Source organism: Chelonia mydas, chromosome 2 (genome assembly GCF_015237465.2).
Source record: "Chelonia mydas isolate rCheMyd1 chromosome 2, rCheMyd1.pri.v2, whole genome shotgun sequence".
Lineage (NCBI taxonomy): Eukaryota > Metazoa > Chordata > Testudines > Cheloniidae > Chelonia > Chelonia mydas.
The window spans coordinates 70,343,683-70,361,891 of record NC_057850.1 but is presented as its reverse complement, the minus strand read 5'-3'; the positions used below and the strand labels follow the sequence as shown (position 1 = coordinate 70,361,891).

Here is an 18,209-nt window from a genome sequence, read left to right as displayed (position 1 = left end):
TAATTACTTTCACACAGGTGTCCAATTTGGGATCATAAAAGGGCCCTGACTTTTCAGGAATGCTGAACATCCACCCTTTGAGTTCAATTCACATATGTGAAGCTCATCCCATGTATGAGAAACAGTAGGCTCAGACCCTGAAACAGAAAAATTGAGGGGAAACGCCCAGTTCCATTGAAATCAATGACAGTTTAGCTGTTATCTTCAATGAAGTGAGGATCTTGCTCTTGGTGACTTGTTTTAAGCCTTTCTATGCTATGTCTAATCTGGTGATCAATTCTGCAAACATGCAGTGGAGTAGCATTATTTATATTAATAATGTTGCCAGCAGTGGCACTATTTATGTGAGTAAAAATACTTCTATACATACATGTTTGCAGGATTAACCCTTGGGTTGCAAACTCTTCTAGGTAGGGATTTTCTTTTACTTCTCTATAACGTGCCATACAAACAGATGGCATTGTATTATCATTCATTCCTTCTAAAGGTATGGACTAGTAAGTGGTTTGGGTTAATTATTAAATACAGGAAAAATAAAGTATCTATACAATGTATTTCTATTATATAATGTATTTACAGTCCAGCTCTGGTCTGGGATTTAAAAAAAAACTAATCCTGTGCATTCTAGTACATGCTTACCGGTAGTTCATACCCTTTGGCATTAAAATTAAGAATACACATATTTGGTGATTTTGTTCTCTCTCCTTGTGTGTGTTTGTTAATTCAGGAGCGAAGGTTTAGAAAACAGTAATAATTATGGAAGGAATGAAGCAGTCTCTGACTGCCCTGAGTACAAACTACTAAAACATTATATTGGGATTAGGCAGACAACCCTTTGTCTAGAACAGAGTGTACAAGGTGTACACTGAAAAGATGTTTTCATCTTTGTATGGCTAAAAGAGTAAGACATTTCTTTCTAGTGTGACCTGGCTACCATTATTCTTGCATTTGCCACCTCAAGTCCAGACTACAAGTAGTAATACACTCTACATGTATGTTAAACTGGGCATCATAGAGGGAGCTGTGATCAAGTAAATCCTTCTGTGACCTACTTGGAACCCAGAGGCATTGGTTTATGATACGTTTCTAGATGTCGTTTGCAGTGCTTGTTTTTACCATAAAAAGCACTAAGTGGCTTGGTCCCCATTACCTGAAGGCCCTCCTCTCTCAATATATAGATGCAGCTGAGATTGACAGAAATGCAAGACCTGGAGTTTGCTTGATTATATGCAAAGGGAAAGTAAAGTGTTTGAAAGTGATTTCTATAAGGATTGGTCTTTCCCTTCATGGTTCCTTGGAGCTTGCATATGTTAATCTTCCCCATTGCAAAGTCTGTCTTTTCTCAGTCATTGAGGGACCAATGCAACAGTTTATCTAGATTCAGCAAAACACTTAAACATCTGCTGAACTCAGGCTCTAAGGGAGGTTGGAGACCAAGAGATGGTTTGCTGGGAGTCTCCTGATAAGGCTGTACAGAAGATCTTTCTCTCCCTCTCCCCTCCACTTTTCGGTAAACTCTACACATTGGTATTTGTAGTTAGAAATATTAGTGCAGTAAGAAATCTGAATCAAAACCATGTATTGATATATTTTAGGGTTTTTTAAATTTTCATTATTCGTTTTACATTTTCAGAGCTGACCCATCTGGGCATATACACTAGATAAATTGATAAAGTGTGTGTGTGTATGTCTTTTCAATATGCTGTATTGGACAAAATATCTAAGTGAAAAATATGCTCTCTGTTGTTTACAGCTGAACTCTCAGGTTTGCTCTTTATAGGAGATGGGATTCTACAGGTATGTAAAACTGTTAATGTTTGTTTAGAATTTTTTTTTCCAGAAAAGTAAATTACAATCTGTATTTATGATATACAGAGTCAGTCTTGTCTTTCTTTCCCCTTAACAGATTAATGGAATTAATGTAAGAAAATGCAGGCATGAAGAAGTGGTGAGCTTGGATTCATTTTCTTAATCATTGGGGTTGTTAAGAACATTGACATTCAGTGCACCATCATTGCATTAAAGAGTCCTGTGGCACCTTATAGACTAACAGATGTATAAGGTGCCACAGGTCTCTTTGCCGCTTTTAGAGATCCAGACTAACACGGCTACTCTCTGATACTTGACATCATTGCGTTGTTCATCATTACTCTTTCTTCACAGATCGGACTATGCCTCCTAGGTTGCCAAATGGCCCTGCCCTTAATACAATTCCTTCTCCATAGATTTTCTTTACTGCCCTCAAATCTGTTCTCCTCGAGTAGAGTTTGGCACTTTATTACTGGAAGTTTGGATGAACTTATTCCAAGCTTGCTCTGTCTGGCCGTCTCTATTAAACTTCATCAGTACTGTTGCTTTCTAGCTTTTCATTTCAGTTTGAAAAGCTTTGTCAATCACTCCAGATTGGCGGGAAGTATTCCAAGGAAGGTCATTCTTCTGTCTTTCCTCCTATGGATATCAGCTTTCAAAGAAGCCGTCCTTCTATTAAACCTATTAATAGCTCTGGGGAAAAGCAGGACATTAAGGAGAAAAGACAGGCATATTGTGTATTTGAGAGATGTACAATGTCCTCTCTCATATCCAGACTGCCTTATAAAGTCTCCTATATTTTGGCTCCTAATCTATTTGCCAGTCCCCTTTGACCTCCACTTTCAACTATAATGTAAGGAGTTTGGATCCTCTAAGTCCTTTTAGAATGGGGAAATCTGTATTGTAGAGGGGAGATAAATATGATTATAAAAGAGTATACCTAAATTCAATTTAGATCCAGGGAATTTATAGGCAAAGTTTTACAATGTTGTTGTAATAAGGACATGTACAGAAGTTTAGTCTCTATCACAAATACAAAGAAGCATAAGTGCTGGAACTAGGGGTGCTAGGGGTTCTGCTGCACCCCCAGGCTTGAAGTGGTTTCCATCATATACAGGGTTTACAGTTTGGTTCAATGGCTCTCAGCACCCCCACTATACAAATTATTCCAGCACCTCTGCAAAGAAGATCTATACTCATTTAACAGCCCGGTACATTTTAAAACTATTGTGTTGTGGTGTATGGTAGGCTGTTGAAGATTTGCCATTGAAATGCAGACAGCATGGCAACAGACAAATTGAGATGAAGTTCTGATGAAACAGATTAGTGCCGTGTGAAAGATTAAACCATTCTACTAATGCCACTTGTCAGAGTGCACATTCACTTTTGGATTTGTGCTTGGGATTTGGGATGGAAATGATTCACCATCCTTCAGTACATAGCTTCTTCTAAGAAAGGCTTAATCATAACCGCTTTTGTGTACATAGGCCCTTATTTACTGTATTTTCCAGCTTCGGCCTTCCAATAGTGATCAGATTTTCATCTTTTCATGCGCTTTACTGTAATCATCATTTAAATTAATGTGGTAAATCCCTCAAGGGGATTGAAATGAATTATTGGAATTTCAAGAATGGAAAACAAGGGACTAGTAAAGGTGAGAACACTCACACATCCACACACAAAGAAACATTTAAACCTGTGGTGATGTGCTGCCAGTCATTTCTGTTCTGAGACTGTGATCCAGGTAGAGCTGCAGTTTAAGGAACATCTGATGGTATGTAAGTAGGATATAAAATGAAAGTTAAGCTGTGTTGGCTCCTGTTAACTTAACAACACTATCCCAGATTGATCTTTATTTCTCTCTCTCTTAGTAAACCTATATGTTTGGCCTTCACAGTATTTCTCTCCTGGAAAGTGTGTAAATATAACTTGTAAACAAATAACTGACATCTGAGCATTTTTAGTGGTGTTAAGAGATTACTTTATATGTCTGTTTTCAAACTTTTTACTACTTTGATAGCATATACAAATGAAAGAACCATGAAATAGTCTTCCATGCAAATAATCATATCCACAGCAATAGATGGTAAATAAACCTAGCTTAAGACCCATAAGATAAAGGAGGGATTTTGTCTTAGATGCAGCTTGAAGGCAAAATTGCTCCCGCATTCCTCTTTTGCAATGGGGAAGGAGATACTACAGCTCTTTGCGGGGTGCAAAATGTTCCCCACTTGTATCCTACCAGCTCTGCTGGCTGGGGAATAGAGGGAGTGGAGTCACTTGCTCATGAGGAAAAGTAGTAATGGAACCTGAACCACTTTTGTGCCCCCTCGAGCCCAGTCACAGCGACAGGGGTGGTCTGAGTAGGCCTACACTGTACAAGTTTGGTGGAGCTGAGGGCTTGCCGCTTTCTAACTGCCTGTGCAGCAGTGTAAGACCTCGCCACAAGCTAATGGTATGACAATATGGTAATTTTGATTTCTATGTCTTAGTAGCCATTAAAATACTTTTTTAAAAAATAAACTAATATAATGATTATTCTGTGATGCTTCCAAGTGAAGCCAAACTTGAAAGATTCAAATATGTGTAAATAACAGCAAACAGCATTCTGTATGTTTTCATTCATGTAATTTCTCCTTCCCTCTTTTTATTCATGAAAAGTTTCAGGCCTACCAAATCTTTTTGCAGGATGCTGATATGTTTTAAACAAGGGTCTCATCTACATATTTGAGCAGTGAATGGGCCTGTGCAGCACAGGGCGACAGGGGATGGTTCACTTGATGATTACCTGCTCTGTTCATTCCCTCTGAAGCACCTGGCATTGGCCATGTCAGAAGACAGGGTACTGGGCTAGATGGACCTGTGGTCTGACCCAGTATGGCCATTCTTATGTTATGTTCTTATATTGTGTTACGTCAATGATAAATTGTCCCTGGAATGTCACTGTGCTTTACTGACAACTGTACTAGGCAAATAAAAAAATGATTTAACATGAACATTTTTATTAAACTGTTTAACCAAGTGAGTGCTGCCTTATGTATGTAGTAGGTATAGATCTATTCATACTTTCTTAATAACTTAGCTGGTCTCAGAGCCTTGGAGACAGAGGTCCTCTTTTGAGCAACAGAACTGGTACAGCATGCAGGGGGCAAAGTTCATTCTGCCCCGCCAGTGTGCCATAGTCTGAGCCTGGAGGGATCAACAGTAGAGGGGAGAGGTAGGGCTGTCCAGTGGTTAGACCACCAGCCTATGACTTGATAGACCCGGGTTCAATTCCCTGCTTTTCCACACACTTCCTGTGTGATCTTGGGCAAGTCACTTAGGTCCAGATTTTGGAAGGAGTTTAAATGTTGTAGAACTTGGTCTTGCAATGCCTAACTGACTAAATCTCTGTTAAAAAATGAGATTTGGGCTCCTAAATTAGTTGGGCATTGCAATGCTGAGCTGCACTGCTTAAATACTTTTAAAAATCTGGACCTACGTTTCTGTGTGCCTTCAGCTCCCCATCTGTTAAATGAAGATAATAGCACTTTCTTACCTCACGAGGGTGCTGTGGGGGGTTCAAGTGGGGTGACGATGGATATTGATGCCTAAGATAGGTGTGAGAGGATGGTTCAGTCTTAATGATCTTTGAGGGTAAATATATATCCCATTGTGGAGGTTAAGCATGTATGACTTAAGCCAAAGACCTTTTGGTTTTAAGTGCATGGAAACTTTGGCATGTTCTCTGCACTGTGATGAATACATCTTTAGGAGTCTCGCATTGGTCCATATCAACATGGGAGGAGACTTATGGGAAGGAAATCTGTATGTAGAACACCTCATAGAGATCCCCCACATCATCTCTTCAGTTTGCCTCCTCACCTGCAGTAGCACCTGGTGCATTGTAGGAATTTTCTAAGATCATGGTGATCTTTCTACCCCTGACCTCCCCATTACTCCTTTTACTATCCACTTCTATATCAATTTGCTTAGTCTGGACTCTTTCAGGGCTGAAATTAGGGGTCATCAACATTGGCAGCCATCTAGGGTGCTGTGACACTCTCTGAGGTGCCCAGAAACAGCAGCCGCTGTGTAACCTCTCTGCCTCAGCAGGAGAAAGCTTTGCTGGAGCTTAAACTGTGTGTCAGCTCCCTCCCATGCCAGTATGCCCAGCTCACCAGCAAACTCCTCAACACTCTGCCAGTGAGTGTTCAGTGAACCCCAGTTCCATAGTTCCCTGTAGTGGTCCAGTCCCTCTCACTGGACACTCACAGAAATTATTAAGTCCACTGTCCAAAGAGACAGTACACATGCACGAGCCTATTAACCCAACTGAGGATACATTATTTACCTTGATACACAGCACTGGGACAGTTTACAGTAAAACTAAGCATGAGTTTGTTAATAAAGAATAGAGATTTAAGTGATATTGAGCAGAGATAATAGAAACAGAAATGGTGATGAATAAAAACTAAATAAAACACGCTTTCTATTGTCTAAAATTTAACAGATTACAATTCTTGTATCAGGTAATTTCTCATCTATAGTCAGTTCTCCACGTCCTCAAGCCACATAGTTGAGGGATCCACCCTTTCAGATTCCAAGAGTGCGGGTCCCATTTATGCCTTACATGATGGATAACTCTGGGGTTCTCCTCCCCCCTTATTATAGTCCAGTAAATCTTTGAAATGTATATGTTTGAAGTGTATCCCCAGAATTTTTTTTTTTCTTCCCTGGTGCCTATGCTCCAGGAAGTAGATGCCATCCTCTCTTCCTCACTCTCCTCTCAATTATCTTTTCCTGTGGACTAAGAGCTTGTCTACACTTAAAACACTATAGACATGCTGCTGCAGCCGTGCCATTATGGCGCTTCAGTGTAGACACCACCTACACCAACAGGAGGGATTCACCCATTTGTGTAATTAATCCACCTCCCTGAGAGGTGGTAACTAGGTTGACAGAAGAATACTTCTATCAACATAGCACTGTCTACATGGGGACTTAAGTCAGCTTAACTAAGGGGATTTTTCCACACCCCTGACTGCCATAGTTAAACTGACCTAATTTTCTAGTGTAGACCAGACCTCAAATGCAAATGAACTTCCATTGTCTCTGGCATCACTTTACTCAATTTACAGTGGAGACACAGGCAAACAGGCAGAACAAATTTCCTTTGTCTACGACAAACTTGTTTATCAAATGCCTCCACCATGCATTTTAAGAACATATTATCAGCATTCATACATAACTCTTCGTACACATCACACAATGATATTGATGACGAATAGGTCACCAGTTTTTATACAATATCTGACAAGACACTGTTTGGCTAAATATTCTGACAATAGCATGTTGGGTGTGCCCGTTGCCAGCTTGCATAAAGGGGCAGTTAGGATCACAAAGGTGCCTAACTTTTAGGGGTAGCTCCTGGCTGGATGTCTCTTTCCTCCAACACACTACCAGCTGGAACACTGCTGGTGCATATGCTTGTCCTTTTAAGGGCCCCATACCGTACCACTGGGGCAGCAGCGGCCATGATTGGGAGCCACAAATGGAGTTCTGGATACTCCATCCAAGATAGCTGCAGACAGTTTTCCTTTGAGAGTACTGCAAATGTAGCATTGGCAGCCAGAGCTGTAAACATCCATCCCAGCATGACTCTAGCCTGGCCCACTCACCCAATCCCCGCTAGTCAAGGCAGATTTGGGAAGAGGGGCTTCTGTCCTGCACTCCTCCCCTGGAACCATCAGGTAGTAGTGACATACGGTCCTGAAGTGGTTAGTGCCAGCTATGCCCCATACCTTGCAGAGAGTCCGCTGCTGGATCTGCTTTGCAGGAGGTAGGTTGGGATTGCAGTGGCATGGGGCTAATTGAGCCCGTTTCATGTGGAAAGAAGAGTCTAGATGGGACAATATGAGTCATTGAAGTCCACAGCAAGACTCCTCTTGACTTCGGCAACAACAAGATTGGACCGTTAATCCTTGGCCTCTGTGTTGACACTATAAATAAAAAGAAAAGGAGTACTTGTGGCACCTTAGAGACTAACCAATTTATTTGAGCATAAGCTTTCGTGAGCTACAGCTCACTTCATCAAAAGCTTATGCTCAAATAAATTTGTTAGTCTCTAACGTGCCACAAGTACTCCTTTTCTCTTTGCGATTACACACTAACACGGCTGCTACTCTGAAACTATAAATAAAGGATATTAATGATTGCCAACAGTGATGGTGGTTTCTGTGATGTGGCTACACTGGAAATGGATTAAGACAATCCACTTGTTTCCATAAACAGCCATTATTCTGCTTTCTAACAAACCCATTTCTTTCCTTTGATACTTTTGACATACTTTCTACATTTGTATTAGCATACTGCCAATGAGCCCCAGTCGCGGATCAGCACCCCATTGTCCTAGGTGCTGTACAAACATAGAACAAAAAGATGGTTCCTGCTCCAATGAGCTTACTTTATATTAGATTGTGTGTGCTTTGCTTTGACTTTGTAAGAGTCAAATCCTGTTTGAGGCTGAGCATTTCGCAATTCTCATAGTAGTTAATAGGAATTTCCAAGTGTTTATCTCCTCTAGGGATTTGGTCATAATTTAGGAGGGTTTTTTCCCCTAGGAGAGACAAATGGCTTATTGTTCCTCCTCACATACTTTATTCACTATTGGAAATTACAGCTGGAACTGGCTTGTATTGAAATACAACAAACATCCTTCAAAGTCTCATTTAGAGGTAAGCAAGTGAGCAGAATTTTGTTTCAGGTACTATTTTTCATTTTCCCTCTTGTCCAAATTCCACCTTGAATTTTTGTTATGCCAGAATCTAAAATATATCAGAACTATAAGTTATTAGTAAATTCTAGGGTCTTGTCTACACTGCGAGCTACTGCACAGCAAGCCAGGGTGTGAATCTACAGCACACTAATTTGCCGTGCACCAGCTCGCCATGTGGACACTGCTACAACACAGTGAAAGTCCTGAGCTGCTTGTAACAGTGATCATATAGGACGTTAGTGGACAGTATGTTGTGCACTGTAGATTCACAACCTGGCTTGCCGCACATTAAATCCCTGTATCGACAAGCCCTAAAATAAGTTACACAACTGTCTATGTGATTTTTTTTTTATTTGCAGATATCAATCTGAATCCCAAAATGACCTCTCATTCTGTGAGTCCATGTAGTACAGTACCATAAGATTGGCATTTATGCAGAAGTTCCGGGGGGGGGGCGGGGGGAAATAGCTTCATGCCCTTAGTTGACCCCAGACAAAGACTTTTTATGTGAACATTAAAATGATCATCATTCAGTCCAGATTTGATTGGAACAGTATACATAAAAGAGAATGTGCAAATGCTGAATGCACCAGATGTGCTTAAGGATAAGTGACAGCGACATAAAACTATTTTGTTTAGGATGTTGCTTTTTGTATTTTCTGAAGCTTGTTGTGAGATGAAATCTCTGCCTAATATGCCAAAAAGGCAGAAAAATAATAATAAAATGTACCATAATAGAATTAGAATTTTCTCCTTTTTCTTTTTTTTTTCTTTTTGGTATTATTATTATGTGTTGGGAAGGAAAAGTTCAATTCCTACCCAGAATAAAGAGAGTTCTGTGTAACTTCTAGAGGGGAAGGTGGTGATATGCTGCAATTAGGACTACAGTTTGATGTGCTATTTTAGTGCCTAGGCACTACAGGAACAATTGCTGGAAACATTTCAATGATACATGGATAATTAAAGAATCTGACCATGCATGTAAAAAGAAATGGTCAACATCCACTTGCCCAAAAAACAAAACAAAGAAAAAGAAACATGAATGCAAATCTGTACACATGGATACTTTGCATGCACAATTACACATTTGCATATTGATCTGCAGTCATGTGAATAGGGTGTGTATGTTTATTTATTTTTACACTTGGCCCTCATCCTCTTTTATTATCTCTGTTAAAAATACAGTTAGAAAATCCTTCTAAACCAATTTGACCAGTATGCAAAAACAAATCTTCTTAGACATTCCTATTCCTATTCCTTCTTAGACATTCCTGTTCCTTAGACATTTCTGTTCCCCCCTCACCACTGCCAGTCCTATAGCATGTGTTATAGCGTTTGCTATTATCCTTTCTCTGTTGTTCAATGCTGGAGTGCAGTCAGCGCCATTACATCACTAGCACAAATGGGACATATGGGATCCATGACATGCATCTTGAACCTGGTTTGTAATGTATGTGACGATTAAAACATTGCTATGTTAATCTTTTAAAATTGTCACTCTGTATATATCACTGCTCCCCAAGACATCTGGATGTCTTGAATCAAAGGAGACCATAATGTAGGCGGTTAGGGCAAGGACCTAGGATTCAAGCCTCTGGAGTCCTAATCCTGACTGCCACTTGACTCTCTCACTGTGTTACTTTGGACTAGTCACTCAACCCCTCTTTGTCTTCCACATGAAAAAGGGAGTAATATTTCCTTACCTAATGGAGGTGTTATGATCAATAATTAAAGTTTGTAAAGATCTTAGAGCCTGGATAAAAGTGTAAACTATTATTATTCAAGGGAGAGATTTGGAAGGTGGTAGGACAATTCAGTATGCCTGTACATCTAATGCAAATCTAGACAAGACCATGTTCAGACACACTAGCTTCTGCTGCCATTGTGCCAAGTACTGTATCAATTAAAACGAGAGTTCCACATGTCAATGTAGGTGTTTTGACTTCATAGCCTGTAGTGGTTCCAAGGTTGCAAGGCAATTGTTGTCTATTGTTAGAATCATTCTTATTTTGTGTGTTGTTGGTTACAAAGTAGCAAATACAGGTTTTGAAATGAAGCCCATAGGTTGAAAGTTCTTATCTGATTTTGTTTTGTTTAGTTTTTTAAAAACAGTGAATTAGTGTGTGCTGTTTAAATAAGCAAAACTGTAATTCTTCCTCTGTCTCGGTAACCGCTTTCCACAACCATTATTTGGAGAACAATTGTCATGTAGTGGTTAAGGCGCAGGACTGGGAGTCCAGAGTTCTGGATTCCATTCCCAGATTTGACTTGTTGAGTGTTTTGCCTTAGCCATATCCTGTTTCCTTTCTGTCTTCATTTCGTTGTCTGCAAAGTGGAGATAATACTGACCTTATGCGACTGTTGTGAGGCTTCATTAGTATTGTTTGTAAAGTGTTTCGAGAGCATCTAATGGAAAAGGTCTCTGTGAATCACCTATGATTCATGTGTTATATGACCATGGTGATGGCAACACTTTTTAAGTACAGAATAACCATCTTTCACTATTATGGTGTTGATCTCTATGCTATATTGCATAGGATGTATCATATAATGATATATTACCCTTTTCCCAATTTGATAAAACTAGACATGAATTCTAAGACCTCTTGTATGTTGGTATTCTGTAATCAGAACATTAATAAGCCCCAAATTTATAATTGAAAATAAAAGTACTTCTAAGTTATACTCCAAAAGATATGTATTCACAAGTAGCTAAACAACTCCTCCCCACCCCCCAGCTCTTCTTTTCTGTGCTGCCACCACCTCAACTTATTGGCACAACCAATATATTTACAATGTATTTAGTACATGGTATTTGAAATGAATCATAATCTGCTAAATGTTTCATAATTATCTGAAATGAATGTACGTAGACTGGCAAGGATACAAACTGTTGTAAATAATTTGCCATATTATTCTACGTTGTATACATTGTTTTTAGACAATCATTCATACTGGTATGATTCATTCTGCAGCTGTAATCTTGCATGTGTGTCTTTGACTCTTTTTTAAAAAAAATCCAAATCTACCTATGGTGTGTAAATTGTCATTTTAACTAATCTTGTGCCAATCTCAGGTAAAGTCTGATATTCATTCATTGCTTTCATTGATTCTGTAGAGTTAAAATACATTAATCAGCATTACATGTTTTCATAATTTATATTTATTTTATTCCCTCCCTCAAAATATTTGTAGTTAAACAAGAGTTGTGTTACTGAGAATCCATCTGTTTCACTACTTGGCAGTCCATTTAACAACCTCTAATATAAGAAACTTCTTCATCGTGAATTGGATTGAGTAAAACAGGAGCAATGAGACATGCACTAGGAATAGCCTTCCAAGGGAAGCAGTGGGGGCAAAAGACCTATCTGGCTTTAAGATTAAACTCGATAAGTTTATGGAGGAGATGGTATGATGGGATAACATGATTTTGGTAATTAATTGATCTTTAAATATTCATGGTAAATAGGCCCAATGGCCTGTGATGGGATGTTAGATGGGGTGGGATCTGAGTTACTACAGAAAATTCTTTTCTGGGTATCTGGCTGGTGAATCTTGCCCATATGCTCAGGGTTCAGCTGATCACCATATTTGGGGTCGGGAAGGAATTTTCCTCCAGGGCAGATTGGAAGAGGCCCTGGAGGTTTTTCGCCTTCCTCTGTAGCATGGGGCACGGGTCACTTGCTGGAGGATTCTCTGCTCCTAGAAGTCTTTAAACCATGATTTGAGGACTTCAATAGCTCAGACATAGGTGAGAGCTTTTTCGCAGGAGTGGGTGGGTGCGATTCTGTGGCCTGCGTTGTGCAGGAGGTCAGACTAGATGATCATAATGGTCCTTTCTGACCTTAATATCTTTGAATCTACTAATAAAATTGTTTCTTCATTGATTAGCTTGGAAAATATCTTCAAGGATTAAAATGATTGTTTGCATTTAATGCTCAGAAAAGTGAGGATCAGAGAGTAGGAGCTAAAGTGAAGCCTGATGTGAGCAGGTAGCATACTGTATTATTCAAGAAGTTTTGTCGTTGCTCTCCTGCCCCATTTTGATATACAACTTCATTACTCTGGAGTCTGGTGGCACCTTAAAGACTAACAGATTTATTTGGGCATAAGCTTTCAGGTAAAAAACCCACTTCTTGAGATCTGAAGTGGGTTTTTTACCCATGAAAGCTTATGCCCAAATAAATCTGTTGGTCTTTAAGGTGCCACCAGACTCCTCATTGTTTTTGTGGATACAGACTAACACAGCTACCCCTCTGATACTTCATTACTTTATTACTGTTCAACTTTATTACTGAGCTTCTCTTGAGCAGACTGATCACTGATTGGTTTGTTGGTTTTGTAGTGTAGCCTGCCTTATCTACACTACAAGTGTAGACCACTTTGCTTGTGACCTGGTTTACATTGATATACTATTTTCTCTACAGTTTCCTTTTGTTCCCTCAAGAAATCAACATGAGTAGTTTTTCCAAAACATTTTTGCAAGATATCACTTTGTAAATACATAGCTGTATTTGATTTGACTTTGGGCTAGATACTCCATGTTTATTTGCTTTGAAAAGTGCTATGCATAACTGTAGTGCCATACAAGTAAAAATTAGAATATGCATAAAGAGCACCAAACCTCAGTTACCCTAAAACTGCAAATGTGTGGCTTATATTTGAGAATACACAGCCACCTCTGTGTTGTTAACTTGAAATAAATACACCATAATAACCCATTGGAACTGGACTCATGGACACAAACAAGCATTATCAGCATTTGGCACCACCTCCAGTGAACAGAAAGAAGAACAAATCAAGGTATAAAAGCATTTTGCAGATTGAAATGAAAACAAGTGTGGGAAGGGGAAAAATCTCTTAATGATCCCTTAGAAACCATGTCTACGTGAAGCAATTTACATGTACACTGGTCACCAGCAAAAAGTTAACATTTACAAATACTCACCACACAGTAGTATCTGAGATACAATGACTGTTGTTCCTCTAACTGGCAACTGTGTGGCATATTATACTTCTGCATGGTGATTGTTAGTAAATGGGCAATTGTTTTGGCCACAATCAATTCAGAAGGGCACAGGGAGGGAGTACTTACACCTGAAAGTTCTTTAGGTCTTTTTTTTTTCTCTACAATGGGTCTTTGTCTTTTGACAGTTTGTTCGGTGGAGGAGGAAGAGGAAAGGAGAATGGACCCTATGTATTTTTCAATAGTATCCAGTGTTGGACTGTTCCAGACAGATACATGGAGGTTTCCAGAAGGCCCACCCCATACTTCTCAACCACTAGTATGGTATAGTATGGTACTGGTGTATTGGTATCAGTATGTCAACACTGGTCTCTTAGTACCTATTTTCCAGATGTGTACCCTTCTTCCACTCTAATCCTGATAGCTCTGGTGTTTCTTTATACAAGTTTAAAAGCTAGCACTTTCTGTTCTACATGAGGTGTTTGTTTTTCAAGGAAGGGCCCAGTGGAACTGGATGCAGTAGTAAAAGATTCATGGATAGTAGGTGAAATGCTGGTAGAAACAGGATGGTCCTCTCATTTAATGTTTACTAATGATGCCCATTTTGTAAAACTTCTGGTACAGAGTCCTGCAGCAGTTGCTGTGACCATTGCCTTTTCATATTGTTACTGTTTTTCTCTGATAAATATTTGAGACTAATAGCCTATGGAAATAGGCTAGAGAGAGAAGATTTCAATGAGAAAACACTACCCCCAAGACAACAAAACATGTTGTTTAGTAAACTACAGTCCTATATTACTTTATATGCCCCGGCTGAGTCAACAAAGACATTGATACATAAGACAACAACAGTCGTCATCAGATAGACACCAGAAAGCAAATACCTAAATGATAAATTTCCATAAATAACAGCATGCTGGTGTGTGTTGGAAAACAATATGCACACTTTTGGAATCATTGCAAAATGTTGTTCTGAATTTAAACACCTTTTACATAATTAATCTCAATATAGTGCATTCGTATACTGCAAGCTTCTACAGACACATTGAGTAAAAAAATATGCTTACCACATCTCTCTTACCTACTCAAGTTCTTGTACAAATATTTACATAAATAAATATCTAATATAAAATTTGCTGTGTTCATTATATTACTTCTGCATTATCACTATCTGAGAGAAAGAGTTATAGAATAAAGCGTGTGTACAGAACCTTTCTTCCTGAAGCATCCAAAAATTTTACAAAGTCATAGAATATCGGGGTTGGAAGGGACCTCAGGAGGTCATATAGTCCACCCCCCTGCTCAAAGCAGGACCAATCCCCAAGTTTTACCCCAGATCCCTAAATGGCCCCCTCTAGGATTGAACTCACAATCCTGGGTTTAGCAGGCCAGCACTCAAACCACTGAGCTATCCCTCTCCCATGGAGGCATCACTCCATCCGTCATTGAATGCAGGCAACTCTGAGGTAAAATGGATCAACGATTTAACATTCCAAGAAACGTCATAAAAGATTTAGGACAGGGAGATCATACCTTTCCCAAATGAAATGGGGGGGGGCAAGATGAGGAGGGGCTTTAGAATTTGTCCAGGATGTGGTAAAATCCTACTTTTACAAATGCTAAGGACATTAATGACACAGCAGTCAAATCTTGGGTTTGCATCTCATCCAAAATATGGTGCCTTCAATAATATAGTTCATCTTGGAGTCATGAATTAGTTCAATAATGACTCAAAAGGAAGAGTCAGTTTTTTGAATTGCCAGCATCACTTGCCTAATATCTAGGTGTCCTTTGGAGCTCTCATATCAAGTAGCATCTCAACCTGACCTTGCTTAGCTTGTCAGATCTCACAAGGTATGTCAATACAAGGTGATCTGGGATCTCAGATTCAGCAAAACAGTTAAGTATGTGCTTAAAGTTATGCATGTGAAGTACTTTGCTGAATTGGGGTCTTTTAGTGCTTTGGACATTTTGTTCTTTTTACATATTTGCAATCTACTTCAACTAGATCAGCACAATTATTCATCTGTGCCTGAAATGCTGCCATCATAGAGAGTGGCAGTAAAGGGTATTTACATGGCTTTCAGGTGACAATATAGTTCTTTTGTCATTTGACCACATCTACTGCAGAATTAAAATGCTTTTCTCAACAGAGATTAGAGCTTGGGCATCTTAAATAAGTGGAGGTAGCTCCAAGTATTGATCTAAAGCAGGGTTTCCCAAACTTGGTTCACAACTTTTTCAGGGTAAGCCCCTGGTGGGCCGTGAAATGCTTTGTTTACCTGAGCATCCGCAGGCAAGGCTGCTCGCAGCTCCCAGTGGCCGCGGTTCACCATTCCCGGCCAACGGGAACTGTGGGAAGTGGTGGTGCTCAGGTTAAAAAAGCGTCTTGTGGCCCACCAGGGGTTTACCCTGAACAAGTCGCAAACCAAGTTTGGGAACCCCTGATCTAAAGTATTGCTTCAATCACAAGATTGTCAAAAGATTGTGCTTTATGTAAGGTGAAGTTTTAATAACATTTAGAGCTGAGCAATAGTAAAAGACTTGTCTGTACATTTTGATTCAAATTTGAAAATGGATTTTGATTTCAACCTCTTTAATGATCTTATATTCACTTTCCATGAATATGTATGTCTGGGGTTCTCAAACTGGGGGTCAGGACCCCTCAAGCGGTTGCGAGGTTATTACATGAGGGGTCACGAGTTGTCAGCCTCCACCCTAAACCCTGCTTTGACTCCAGTATTTATAATGGTGTTAAATATATTTTAAAGTGTTTTTCATTTATAAGGGGGGGTCGCACTCAGAGGCTTGGTATGTGAAAGGGGTCACCAGTACAATAGTTTGAGAACTACTGATGTATGTGCTCATACTTAATTAGTGCAAACGCTCATGAAAAGTAAATGTTGAGCTCATATTTCCCAAAAGCAATTTTCACATTGGAGGCTTTACATTTTAATATTCAATATGCTCTGTATGTGACCCCAGTCCTACAATGGGAGTTTAGCATGGGCAAGCCCTGATGTCTTCATGGATCTTTTTTAGCATCAGGGTGTTGGCTTAGTTCCACAAATCATTCAGACAAAATTTCAAGAAAGTCCTCAAGCATGTTCTGAAGTCCCTTCCTATTCAAACAGCACTTAGGAGCATGTTAGTTTCCTAATTCAGAGCTTCAAATAGGAACAGAAATAATGTCATGTGGTTCATGTAACAAACCAATACGTGCACATTTTGAATATTCCTTATGACTTCCTCAGAAACCATGTGAAGAACAAAAATTATTCACTTAATAGATTTGCTGAATAATGTCAAATAGAACTCCAGTCCCAAAAGGTGCTGTGCACTGGCCCTGATCCAGCAAAACACATAATTGTACACATAATCTGAAGCATGTGAGTAGTCCTGTTGATTTTATGGGACTACTCACAGTTTTAAATTAAATGGGTGCTTAAGTACTTTGCTGAGTTAGCATTAGAGAGCTCAGACCTTGCAAGGTCAAGCCCATAATGAATAAACTAGAATTTAGTCATCTCTAATTTAGTTATTATTATTATTTATTATTTGTTGCAAATTATTAATCAAATACAATGTTTGATTTGAATTATTTCCTCATTATAGCTGTCCCACATGTTATCTGGAGCACTTGCCCTTTTAGAAATTTTAGTCCTACTTCAATGACTGCTGGTTATCCTTAGTCACTATTAGAAAATGGTTTATTTTTCCCCATGGAAAATTTTGACTTTTTGTTGAAAACTTTAAAACTTTTAGCCAAAAACTGAAAAATGATTGGTATTCAGTATAAAATTATATTTTTTTCAGTTTGTCATTTAACTGAAAACACACATTTCTGTTAGAAGAGGGTTCTGATGGTAAACTTTTCAATCAGCTCTAGTCACTACCCATTTCTATCATGACATTAATTGGTGCTTCAGAAATCCTACAGCCATATATGGTACGATTACTATGGAGATTCTGTGGAGAGGTGGCTGGAATATATACATGATGAGCAGCAGTACCACAACTTAACTAGCCTACTTATGGGTTTAGTCTTTTCTTTCTTCTGAGTCTTGTATGATACCCTTTCTCTGGCATAACCACTTATGTCTCTATGATCATTTCCCCATATTTCCTGACTGATAGTTGAAAAAACAAAAGTTAAGAACTACAATGGCCTTTTGAAGAGACATGCCATCACATTTTCCCCAATCCAAGCACTTTTCAGACTCTCTGCTCCTCATAAAAGATTCTAACAATGTAATTAATATTGTCTCTTTTAAATTTCTCAGTCACTGCCAACTTTTCATCACTGGTCATATGACCAAGTAAGTTCAGGGTATGGCTAAGGCCTAACTCATTATTTAGCTTTCACTCATTTTCTTCACCTAATACTTTAATAGCTTGCTGAGTGAGATAACTGAGCCTAATGATACTTTCAATACTGACTATTTCAGTGGCAGCTAAAGGGTTTCAAGATCAGCATACTGTATTATTTTGCTTTTGGCTACAACTTTGTAATCAAGAACATATTTAACCATGCAATAGGAAAGTTCCTTTTGGTATGTATGAACATATATCCTAAATTCATTGGATTTTGGATCTTTTGTTTTCTGTTAGTGGCCTAAATGAGTGCAAGTCTTGCTGACATTCCCAACAGGGTTGTCACCTGCATTCACTGTCAAG

At 39.1% G+C, this 18,209-nt stretch overlaps 1 protein-coding gene across 2 annotated transcripts in view; it reads left to right on the top strand.

Annotated features, from left to right (window-relative positions):
* Window positions 1-18,209, top strand: part of SNTG1 (syntrophin gamma 1) — a 533,703-nt gene that overhangs the window by 316,958 nt on the left and 198,536 nt on the right. For both annotated transcript variants that reach the window (XM_043539635.1, XM_043539634.1), the window contains exons 6-7: window positions 1,754-1,797; window positions 1,907-1,948. In XM_043539635.1, coding sequence (XP_043395570.1) covers window positions 1,754-1,797; window positions 1,907-1,948 — 86 coding nt within the window. The remainder of the gene's footprint in view (window positions 1-1,753; window positions 1,798-1,906; window positions 1,949-18,209) is intronic.